General features: G+C 42.6%; 1 protein-coding gene across 1 annotated transcript in view; it reads left to right on the top strand.

Moving 5' to 3' along the window:
• Positions 1-502: 502 nt before the first annotated feature.
• The window catches only part of PDE5A (phosphodiesterase 5A), a 130,846-nt gene continuing 118,360 nt past the window's right edge, over positions 503-12,988 (top strand). Inside the window, exons 1-2 of the mRNA XM_075543866.1 lie at positions 503-1,091; positions 6,092-6,181. Of these exons, the coding sequence (XP_075399981.1) occupies positions 507-1,091; positions 6,092-6,181 (675 nt within the window). The 5' untranslated portion in view covers positions 503-506. The remainder of the gene's footprint in view (positions 1,092-6,091; positions 6,182-12,988) is intronic.

Genomic DNA, 12,988 nt, shown 5'->3' on the forward strand with positions numbered 1-12,988 from the left:
ATCCAAAGCTCCCCCCACCCCCACAATGCTCAATGGATTATAAATCAGATAATCTACAGAGGTATATTTGAAATTCCAACATTATTTAACTGGTCACTGGAGCAAGTGTCTTTTCACGGCTTTTCGGTGTGAAATTGCCTTGTTTTAACCAAACCATGCTATTTCACTTTCTATCTTAAAGGAGATGCTCGTCTGATCTGAGTTTACTGTACAGGGAGGGATGGTAACAGCCTCTGGGGTTAACATAGGTCCGTGGGTGGGGCAAGGTCTGCCATCAACGTCTGCCCTGTAGATGGGTGGATAGAAGCTACAGAAGAAAGGCTGGTGATGTTTTCCTGAAGATGGCAGCAGCAAAGCCCAAGGGAACAGGTGTCTGATACACGAGGTCACCATGATGTGGATTGACAAAGAGGCATCAGTTCGGGTTTGGGTTTGGTCGGGGTGGGGGACTAGCACCTCTCCTCTTCAAATGTTTAATGTGTCTGCGTGTTGTGTTCTGCAGAGAAATGGTCAACGCATGGTTTGCTGAGCGAGTTCACACCCTCCCTGTGTGCAAGGAAAGCCCCCGAGGCCACACGGAATCCTGCGCCTGCCCCTCGCAGCAGACCGCTCGTGCAGACAGCAGCGTCCCGGGGACACCCACCAGGAAAATCTCTGCCTCTGAGTTTGACCGGCCCCTTAGACCCATTGTTGTCAAAGATTCGGAGGGAACTCTGAGCTTCCTCTCTGACTCGGAAAAGGAGGCACAGATGCCTCTAACCCCCCCAAGATTTGAAAATGAAGAAGGGGACCCGTGCTCACAGCTCTTGGAACTAGTGAAAGATATTTCTAGTCATTTGGATGTCACAGCCTTATGCCACAAAATTTTTTTGCATATCCACGGACTCATCTCTGCTGACCGCTACTCCCTGTTCCTGGTCTGTGAGGACAGCTCCAATGACAAGTTCCTTATCAGCCGCCTCTTTGATGTTGCTGAAGGCTCAACGCTGGAAGAAGCGTCAAATAACTGTATCCGCTTAGAATGGAACAAAGGCATTGTGGGACACGTGGCAGCACTCGGTGAGCCCTTGAACATCAAAGATGCATATGAGGTAAATAGGGAACCATCAGAGGACAGGTGGGTGGGAGGCAGGCATGTATGTGAGAATGACTAATTTGAATGGTGGAGGCACTTGAAACAGGAGAAACGGTACAATAATTTGCCTACTTATTTAAAGCGCCTCTATCGAAGAGGTTCCCCATCTCTTAAATGCGAGAGTTTAGAGAGTTTCTATAAAAATTCAAAGATTGGGTCCTCAGTAAAATCTGGTTTCTTCCTTAATGATAATTTAAGATAGCTCATCTCATTGTCATATTTTCTTAGTTTTTTACCCAGTTTTACCTAAGAATGACCAAATAGTCATCATGTTACCTTCGCATGAACTTCTGAAGATTTTGTTGACATTCTACAATAGTAGGTTTAAAATAAATGAATCAAAATCTGTTGGGGAAAATAAGCAGCCCACCAAAACATCTCTCTTCATCAATTCATTCAATCATATTCATTCAAAATCAAAATTGATACCACAATTAAATGCACTTTCCTTTCATTCTTTATTTGACCTGTTTGATTTTTAAACAAATAAGACTTTGGAATTTTTTTAATGGTCATTTTTGCACTAAGGTTTTCTGTTTCTTCCATTTTTTTCCCCTATAAATACCACTAGTCTCTATGGCCTTAAGGCTTACCTTAGAAGATTCTTACATTTCCTGTTTAAGATGACCCTGGTTTACTAATACAATTATGGGTTTTAAACACAAACAAAACATGACAAGTTGCATGACATTTGGTGGCATTTGGCTTGTTCTTATGTGATGTGAGGGCCCGAACTATTTTATTGGTCCTTGCTTTTCTGGGCCCTGCTGTGACACAATAACCCTCTGCCACGAGTCCATGGGACTGCTAGCAGCCCTGTGGGACAGACCAGACTTTCCAAGAGTACAGCTTTGCAGAGCAGGCAGCCTCATCTCTGTTGGTGGAACAGCTGGTGAGTTCGAACTGGCAGCCTGTGGGTGGTTAGCAGCCCGGTGCTTTACTTCCTCTGCCACCAGGGTTCCTGAAACATACGAGGAAGCTGATAATAACGGGTGCCAGTCAAAATGTGCTGGATTCAAAGCAAGGCGGTGATCTCTAGGCAGCGAGGCAGTGCCTGCTGTGGGCCCTGGGAAGTAGGTACGATCTGTGAGTGGATCTAGGCCTGGTGGCAGCCAGATGTAAAGAGCAGTTTGAAGAAGATGTAGGCGAACCAGTCGGTGTGGAGATACATGGGTGGTACTCAGGTGGTACAGTGGGTAACAGGGTTGGGTGACTAGTGGGGTCTTGAATGCCAACCTGAAGGCTATGTATGTGGTTCAGAACCATGAGGAACAGTTGAGGATCCGGTAAAAGGGGAACTAGTGTGATTGATTACCTATGTGTTTGAGAAAGATGAATTTTATATTAATTATCAAATGGAGTAGAGGAAGCCGTATTAGAAACGGAGAGGAAAGAAAACTATTTTAACAGGGGGAGAAAGTAAAGGCCCAAACCTGGAAACTGGCCTTTAAGATCAAAAAGAGAATGGATTTCAGCTGAAGAGGTAGAAACTCCTGGACTTGGCAGATCATAGGCAAAGGAAGGGAATGGAAAAAAGGAGTTGAAACCGCCTCAGATTTTGAACTTGGGTGAAGGTAGCGTGTACTGGTGACAGGGAGGGGTTTGGGGAGAGATGAGATAGTTCAGGTAGGAAAAATTTTTTGAGAACTTTTTCTTTCTCAGAATCCATTCTGTGGAGAAGAAGTGCAATTTGTCAAAGCAATGTATTCTTTTCTTGATTCTATTTGACAAATGTAACTGTCTCCTGGAGCGCTCTTCGTGACCTCCTGGGGCTCTATAGTAACATCACACTAGCAGATCCGAGAAGGGTATGAAGGACACGGCTGAAGGATGACTGCCAAGTTGATAGCATTTCCTTCCTGTCGTAGGTGACAGCTGGACTTCCGATTTTCAATAGCACCGCAGTCCCAAGTACAGGAGGGTCAGGAACTCTTCAACTTTGCTGAGAACGCTTTCATTTGTCTGTGTGGTCCCATGCTTCTCCAGGCCCGAGGAGTCTTCCCTTGTCTGCATTTTATGTAATCTACCTAGCCTCCTTAGGTCATCTACAATGTGTGCTTTGTTCTGAAGTCGATAATGCTTTTATTCTTGTGCTGCTCTCTCAGAGAGGCCCAGTGTCCTGGATTCGCAGTGCTCCCGGCGGGAAGCCTCTTGGCCTGTGGATTCCTCATGTTGCCACTTCACCCTTGGCCCCTTTCGATGTATGTTCACCGTGGGTTTTGCAGAAGTTTTTCATGTCCCAGGAATTTCTTTAGAAGCTGTGGGATCCTCCGTGACTTCTTATTGACATTAGTATTAGCAGTGGAAGTCAGTCAATCATTGCAATCACAATTCAATCAGTCAATCATTACAATCAATGACAGTGGAAGTCGGTCAATCATTACAATCCAAATTTGAATAATCAGAATACTGCCCCAGAGCCCACCCTGATGGTGCAGCAGGTTATGCATTGAGCTGATAGCCACAAGGTCAGTAGTTCCAACCCCTAGGCCGCTCCATGGGAGAAAGACAAAGCTTTCTACTCCTGTGAAGAGCGCAGTCTCCTCCTATAAAGATCGACAGCCCTAGAAGCCCACAGGGTGGTCCCACTCTGTCCTGAGGGGGCACTATGGGTCAGAATCGACTCCATGGTGCCAGTATTTCCAGCCTTCTGTGAGAGGAGCTACAATTTCAAAATACATTCTGATGTTTTCTTCAAGTCTTCCTCCTCCCCAGAAGTTGTTCTTTAAGTATGTTATCTGTAAAAGTTAATGAGCTAAGAAAATACACTTAAAATACACATCTGAGTTTGTCTAACCACACATTATAACATATTATCTAGAGGTGGTCATGAAATATAATAATGCTCAGATTCAAGCCATGAATAAAAAGTAGTCTTATTGGCTAAATTAATTGTGAGGAATGATCACCATTTGGTTCACTTATTTGAAACTTTGAAATCGAGTATAGTAATTGGAGAATTCATTTTTAATATTAATAACACGTTGACATCTTTAAACTATAAGGCAACGTCCACAACTTTGACCCACAATTCTCGTCGATTAGGCCACCAGTGCCCATGATCGGCTCAGCACACCACCTCCTGCTCCAGCTGATGACGCATCTCATTCCCTTGAATGTGGGATATTGTTCAATTAATGATCAGAAGGTATAACATTTAATAATGAAATCAATTATCTTCAAAGTGGTTAGGTGGTTTCTTTCTATTTGAGAAGTAAGATTATCTTGGAACACCTACCGGTAGTTCCTTATCTTAATGGAGGTGCCCCGGTGGGCTGTTGACCTCAAAGTCAGTGATTCAAAACCAGCAGCCACTCCACCCAGGAAAGACAAGACAGCTTCTGAGAAACCCACAGGAGCAGTTCAGCTCTCTCCTACAGGGTCGGATAGGAGTCGGAGTCGAATGGATTGCAGTGAGAATGAAGGTGCCTCAGCCGTTGAGCTCGTGGTGACTATTGTGAATGTCAGTAGTTCAAACTACAGATGTGGCACTCTGCTTCAGAGAAGACGACACACAGCCTTTGGACACTTGGGGCGGTTCTACTCTGTCACTCACGCTTGCTGAGAGCTGGAATCCGCTGAGTGGCAGTGGGTTTGGTTTTTGGCTAGTGGTGCAATGGTACAGCCCCAGGTTGATTCAGACCTGCCCAGCGGCTCCCTAGGAGAAGGGCTTGACCTCAGCCTCTGTAATGATTATTAATCCAAAAAACAAACTCACTGCCATCGCGTTGATTCCCACTCACAGAGACCATGAAAGGGCAGTGTGGACCTTCAGAAATTTGGGTTTGGGAATGTCTTGTTTTCACTCTCCTCTTGTTTCCTGTAGAGATGTCTGTGGATTTCATTCAGCACGTTTTTGCTGCTGCGCTTTCAATCCCAGCAGCCCCTCCGTGGGAGAAAGATGAGGCTGTCTACTCCTGTAGAGATTCCTAGTCTCAGATATCCTATGTAGGATCGCTCTCGGCTGGATTCGACGCAGTGGCATTAGGCTTGTATGAAGAATGAAATGACAAGACCAAAACAGACCTCTCCTAGAGGCTTTGGAATTCCTGGATGGAATCATGTACTTGACTGCCAACCCCAAAGTGGATGGTTCAGGTTCACTTAGAGATGGCTTGGGGAACACCGGCCACTGGCAGGTCTTGGAGCACAGTTGTGCTCTGTGCGCATCAGGTCGCCATGACTTATAAAGGACTGCGTAGAACCTGTTTGGAGTGTTTTAGAGAACTTACTACTTAATTTTCCTTCTTTCCAGTCCACGATTTAATGTGAAATAGCCGCCTCCATTCTTTTTCATCGCCCACATTTAGAACTCTCATACCTTTCCCAAAGTCCTTTCGTGTTGGATGGTCGTGAAGTGTTTTGTAAAAGAGGACATGCAAAGGGTTGAGGAGATTCGTTCCTGACCTTAGATTGTTTATAGTCTGAATTAAGGTCATTCTCCCCCCCCAAAAAAGATGAAAACACTCAGAAACCGCTGAAATATAAGTACAGGGTTTCATGAGATGTATAAACAGTCTTCACAAAAGAAGCTAAAATCATGTTGGGGAAGTTGGAGGTGGTCCAGGTTCATAGGAGACGTTTCAGAGCGAGAGCTAATTGTCCTTTAAGGCAGAGAAGGCTCAAACACTGAGCTGCAGGGACGTGCAAATCAGGACCGGTGAGGAGATGCTGCCTTTAGCCTGAATTTAAGGAAGACCACCTAAAGTGGCTAACTTTTGAATGTCCTTTATTCCTTTGTTATTATTTGCGTAAACTGTATAGTTTTTGTTTCTTCTAAATACTAATTCATCTTTGTCTAAATGACGTGTACTTGCAAGGTTTGATGGCTTTCACAATGATGAAATTGTAACTCTGAGTAACGAGGTAAGTCTACAGTTAGATATCTCTAATCTTATAAATCGGAAAAATCGAATCAGTCTTTGAACAGAAATTGAATTTCTTTTTCCTTACTAGGACCCTCGGTTCAATGCTGAAGTGGACCAAATTACAGGCTACAGGACCCAAAGTATTCTCTGTATGCCAATTAAGAATCATAGGGAAGAGGTAAGCCAATTTTCCATTTTATAAAAGGTTATTTGTAAATATTTTTCTGCTTTGAAAATAGTGTTGCTTACTGGGCACATATTTAAAATACTATAGTGCTAAATTAATGATAAAGTCCTTGGATGTTCACCTTGATGTTCTTTATTTAGAGTTCAGTTGAGGGATTCAGCCCTGGAGGAGAATGAGCTGTAGTCTTTGATTTATAATTAAATTTCAGACGTCTTTCTCCCCTTTCCCAGAAAATCTTGTTCTGGTATTGCAATATAAAATTATAGTTGAGGTTGAAACCAGTTCATTTCATATTATATTTTAGGTAAGTGTTTAAGTCATTCTCATTTTGTAAATGTGTCTTCTATTGCAATGGTCCTCAGCTGATATCTTTGGATTCAAAGTGAGGTTCTGAAAAAAATGGGAAAGTAGCTAATTCTAAGTAATTGTGCAAAATATGCTGGGAAGTCATGAAATGTAAATGTATGTTGGTTCATATTTTACTTAACTAGAAGATTTTAATTCTGTCACCACTGAGTTTCCTCTTCCTTTTGTACATGTTTAAATAAAGCTAGTTACTATATTATAAATTAAGCTGCATATTTTAAGTGAAAGGGCTCAATCCTGGTTGTATTTTCCAGCTAATTGGGGGACCTTCTAAACAATCATTAATTAAGTCAGAATCTGTAGGGTGGAATCTAGCTGTATTTCCAAAGCTCCCTAAATATTCCTAGTCAGATTTCAGAATCACTACTCAAAATGAAAACATCGAAAGACCCATAACCAGTGGCAATTAACCTTAATTGCACTTTAGAATCACCTGGGGAGCAGTTTTAAAAACCATACTGTCCAGAATTCCCCCCAGGTCAATTAAATCTGGATCTTTGGGGTTTGGATCCAGGTATTAATGTTTCTTAAAGCTCCCGTGTTATTGTACTGTGTAGCCAGAGTTAGGAATTTTTTCCAAAAGTAGTAGAAACACTTTGTTGTTCCTCTTTCATTTATATTTATGGCATTTTCTTTTCTGTTGTCCATCGAATTTGTTAACAAGATCCAGAGACATTTCTGTTTCACGGTGTTTTCTAATTTATTTTCATTAGGACAGCCTGCACCAGTTTCGCTCCAATTCATCCCGTAGTCTTCTCTTCTGAGAATAATCCGAAATCTGTTCTTCTAAAATATTAATGTGCTTATGAGTCATCTGGGGATCATATTAAAATGCAGCAGGCTCTGAATCTTGTAGGTCTAGGGTAGAACCTGTGATTATTCTTTTCTAGCAAGGGCTGATTCCATGCTGATGTTGTCGGTCTGCCGACCACGCTTTCTTTCAGTGATACCAAAATAAGTGCCTTCAAAGTGGTTTCTTAAAAGATGTTACTAAGAGCCCCCAGTAAAATGATTAAAAAAATACAGATTGTATAAATAAAATGAAAAAAAAACTGTTACTAATAATATTTGCTACTAAAAAGATATGCATAGTATGTTAATTAGTTAATTCATAATTAATTGACTTATTAATGAATAAGTAAAACTGAAAAGACCATTCCTGAATGCTGAGGTAGCAGTGATGCTAATATGTTATGAATAAGTTTGCCAGTTAGGTCAAATGCAAAATGTCTCTTGCAGTATTTTGGGGAGTGTTTGTGCTAAAAATTTATCTGATGGCTATGTGGAATCAAACTCGATTGGATGTCCTATATCTTAGATGGCAGAAGTAGGTATGAAACAAGGATTTTGGTTTTACACAATTAGGGAGATGGAGAAAACTAGAGCCCACTAACTCTCAGCATTTGGTAAGGAGTCTTTGAAATCAGGACCCCCAAAACACTGGCACAAGGACGTGACCCAGACAATGCTCTGATTAAACTCTTCTAAATAGTGTGAAGAATCTTGCCAGCCATGGGGTTTAGAGGAGTTCATGAGAACGGGTGACCCTAGGCGAAGTTGGGGCACTATGCCTTCTATAAAAGAGTATACATGTACTGTACCTTTAAGACTACAACTGTATAAAGCACATCCATACATTCCCTGCCCCAATCATTCTCAAAGCATTTGCTCTCCACTTAAGCCCCTTGCATCAGGTCCTCTTTTTTTTCCCCCTCCCTCCCCTTTCCCCCCTCCCTCATGTGCCCTTGGTAATTTATACCTCGTTATTTTGTCATATCTTGCCCTATCCGGAGTCTCCCTTCCCCCCTTCTCTGCTGTCCCTCTCCCAGGGAAGAGGTCACATGTGGATTCTTGTAATCAGTTCCCCCCTTCCAACCCACTCACCCTCCACTCTCCCAGCATCGCCCCTCACACCCTTGGTCCTGAAGGTATCATCCACCCTGGATTCCCTGTACCTCCAGCCCTCATATGTACCAGTGTACAACCTCTGCCCTATCCAGTCCTGCAAGGTAGAATTCGGATCATGGTAGTTGGGGGGAGGAAGCATCCAGGATCTGGGGGAAAGCTGTGTTCTTCATCGGTACTACCTCGCACCCTAATTAACCCATCTCCTCTCCTAAACCCCTCTATGAGGGGATCTCCATTGGCCGACACTTGGGCCTTGGGTCTCCACTCTGCACTTCCCCCTTCATTTAATATGGTATATATATACATATACACATATATACACACACTTATATCGTTGTTTTTTTTGCATGATGCCTTATACCTGGTCCCTTGGCACCTCGTGATCGCACTGGCCGGTGTGCTTTTTCCATGTGGGCTTTTTTGCTTCTGAGCTAGATGGCCGCTTGTTCACCTTCAAGCCTTTAAGACCCCAGACACTTATCTCTTTTGATAGCCCGGCACCATCAGCTTTCTTCACCACATTTGCTTATGCACCCATTTGTCTTCAGCAATCCTATCATGGAGGTGTGCAGTCAATGATATGATTTTTTGTTCTTTGATGCCTGGTAACTGATCCTTTTGGGACCACTCTATCACACTGGCTGGTGTGTTCTTCCATGTGGACTTTGTTGCTTCTGAGCTAGATGGCCGCTTGTTTATCTTCAAGCCTTTAAGACCCCAGTCACTATCTCTTTTGATAGCCGGGCACCATCAGCTTTCTTCACCACATTTACTTGTTCACCCACTTTGGCTCCAGCCATTGTGTCGGGAGAGTGAGTATCATAGAGTTCCCATTTAATAAAAGAAGGTATTCATGCATTGAGGGAGTGTTTGAGTAGAGGCCCAAGGTCCTTCCGCCACCTTAATACTTGACCTATAAATATAGACGCATAGATCTATTTCCCCATCTTCCTACATATATTTGCATGTACATGTCTTTGTCTAGACCTCCATGAATGCCCTTTGACTCCTAGCTCTTTCCTCCATCTCCCTTGACTTTCCTCCTGCCCTACTACCATGCTTCATTGCCACCTGGGTTAGAGTATACCTCTTCTATAAGCAACCTTACCCTTGATCATTTCCCACCATGCCTGCCACTCCCCCTTCTCTACCATTTGGGGTCCCATGTTTTTCCCTTGTCTCTGGGTTTGTTAACACCACTTCCTTACCCCCCCCCCTGATGTATGTATATGTATGGATGGTGACAAGAGTTGTATGGGTCCCTAATAAAATGTAAAAAAAGAAAAGAGGAGAAAAAAATGATTAGGGCAGGAACTGTACAGATGTGCTGTATACAATTGATGTATGTATATGTATGAACTGTGATAAGAATTGTATGAGCCCCTAATAAATTGTTAAAATTAAAAACAAAACAAAAAAACACACACAAAAAGAAACAAAACAAAGGGCTCAAGCAGAAAGCAAATGTTTGAGAATGACGATGACAACAAATGTACAAATGTGCTTGACACAATGGATAGATGGATGGATTGTGATAAGAGTTGTATGAGCCCCCAATAATATGTTTTTAAATAATTAAAAAAAAAAGACTACAACTGAAGACGGCTTAATGTTTTTAAGAGAACCGTTGTGTTGAAGTATAATGTACTTGGTATAAAATTCACCTATCGCAAGTGTGCACGTGATGAGTTCTGACAAATACTTATTATGCAGTCATATAACTACCGTGGCAGTAAAGATACGGAACTGTTCCAACCCCTCAAACACCCCCCCTTTACATACTCCTTTCTAGGCGATCTTCTGCCCTCCCCAACACTTGCCCTTCAGTCATGGATATGCTTCCTTTACTACTATTCTGCATTTTCAAGGATGCCACATCTGTTTAGTCTTTGAGTCTATATTCTTTCATGTATTACAGTGCTTTTGAGATTCATGCATGTTGTACATAGTTTATTATGGCTTATGACTGCCACAAATTGCTTATTCATTCATTTATAAACATTAGTGTTGTTTCCAGATTTTGTCAATTTTGAAGTAAGCTACTGTCACTGTTTCTGTTCAGTTCTGTGTGTACATGGAAATATATTGTCATTTCTCTTGGGCAATTATTATCTAGGAGGGGAATTGTTGGGTAGTGTGGACAATGGTAAGGGGGCACTGATGGGGCGATGGTTGAAGCACAAGGATGCCCACCTAAAGGTCAGTAGTTCAAACCCACCAGTCCCTTCTTAGGAGAAAGGTGAGACATTCTGCTTCCAAAAAAATATTTATACCTTAAGAAACTCTATGGAAACACAAGGAATCCAGGACGGATGATCCCTTCAGGATCAGTGGTGACCTGGAGGGCAGAGGGAGGGTGGGGTGGAAAGGGGAAACCGATTGCAGGGATCTACATATAACCTCCTCCCTGGGGGACAGACAGCAGAAAAGTGATGAAGGGAGACGTCGGACAGTGTAAGATATGACTGATAATTTATAAATTATCAAGGGTTCATGAGGAAGTGGGGAGCGGGGAGGGAGGGGAAAAATGAGCTGATGTCAGGAGCTTGAGTGGAGTGCAAATGTTTTGAGAATGATGAAGGTAACGAATGTACAAATGTGCTTTACCCAATAGATGGATGTATGGATTGTGATAAGAGTTGTATGAGCCCCCAATAAAATGATTAAAAAGAAAGAAGCCATATGGAGCAGTTGTACTCTGCCAGAGAAGGTTACTGTGAATTACTTGACTTGGTGGCAGTTGGTTTGGGTAATATTTTTTTTTTATTGTGGGTGGTAGTTAAAGCAAATAGAATAAATGGTGAAATTAAAGAGCTGAATAGAAAATTTATAAAGGTGTGTATTAAGAAGACAAAGTAAAGTATAATAATGAAATGTGCACAACTGTGGAGTTATAAAATCCCAAAGGGAAGAACATATTTGGCATTTCCCAAGCTGAAAACACTGAAGAAGAAAAAAATATTTTTAACATTTTATTAGGGGCTCATACAACTCTTATCACAATCCATACATATACATACATCAGTTGTATAAAGCACATCTGTACATTCTTTGCCATAATCATTTTCAAAGCATTTGCTCTCCACTTAAGCCCTTTGCATCGGGTCCTCTTTTTTTTCCCTCCCTCCCCACTCCCCTTTCCCTCATGAGCCCTTGATAATTTATAGATTATTATTTTGTCATATCTTGCCCTATCCAGCATCTCCCTTCACCCACTTCTCTGTTGTCTGTCCCCCAGGGAGGAGGTCACATGTAGATCCTTGTAATCAGTTCCCCCTTTCCAACCCACTCACCCTCTACTCTCCCAGTATCGCCCCTCACATCCCTGGTCCTGAGGTATCATCCACCCTGGATTCCCTGTGCCTCCAGCTCCTATATGCACCAGTGTACAACCTCTGCTCTATCCAGTCTTGCAAGGTAGAATTCGGATCATGGTAGTTGGCGGGGAGGAAGCATCCAGGATTGGGGGGAAAGCTGTATTCTTCATCGGTGCTACATCGCACCATGACTGACTCATCTCCTCCCCTAGACCCTTCTGTGAGGGGATCTCCAGTGGCCAACAAATGGGCTTTGGGTCTCCACTCTGCACTTTCCCCTTCATTCTCTATGGTATTTTTTTTTTTTTTGGATGATGCCTTATACGTGATCCCTTTGGCACCTCGTGATCGCACTGGCTGGTGTGCTTCCTCCATGTGGGCTTTGTTGCTTCTGAGCTAGATGGCCGCTTGTTCACCTTCAAGTCTTTAAGACCCCAGACACTATCTCTTTGATAGCCGGGCACCATCAGCTTTCTTCGCCACATTTGCCTATGTACCCGTTTGGCCTCGGCGATCGTATCTTGGAGGTGTGCAGCCAATTATATGATTTGTTTGTTTGTTTGTTCTTTGATGCCTGATAACTGATCCCTTCGGGACCACATGGTCACACAGGCTGTTGTGTTCTTCCATGTGGGCTTTGTTGCTTTTGAGCTCGATGGCCGCTTGTTTATCTCCAAGCCTTTAAGACCCCAGACACTATATCTTTTGGTAGCCTGGCACCATCAGCTTTCTTCACCACATTTGCTTGTTCACCCGCTTTGGCTTCAGCAGTTGTGTCAGGAGGGTGAGCATCACAGAGTGCCAATTTAATAGAAGAAAGTATTCATTGAGGGAGTGCTTGAGTACAGGCCCAAGGTCCTTCCGCCACCTTAATACTAAACCTATAAATATAGACACATAGATCTATTTCCCCATCCTCATATATATATTTGCATGTACATGTCTTTGTCTAGACCTCTATAAATGCTCTTTGCCTCCTAGCTTGAAGAAAAAAATTTAAGCGTTGAGTTGTAATAGTAAAGGAGTCTATGGGCCAAATATTGAACAACCATGGAAACATCAAAAAAAGATGGAAAGAATACACAGAATTGGTGTTCCAAAAAGAGCTGGTTGACATTCAATCCGGCAGCATGTGATAAAGAACTAAGGGTATTGAACAAATTCCAAGCTGCATTGAAGGCACTAGCCAAAAACAAGGCTTCAGGAA

Source organism: Tenrec ecaudatus, chromosome 3 (assembly GCF_050624435.1).
Source record: "Tenrec ecaudatus isolate mTenEca1 chromosome 3, mTenEca1.hap1, whole genome shotgun sequence".
NCBI classification, from domain to species: domain Eukaryota; kingdom Metazoa; phylum Chordata; class Mammalia; order Afrosoricida; family Tenrecidae; genus Tenrec; species Tenrec ecaudatus.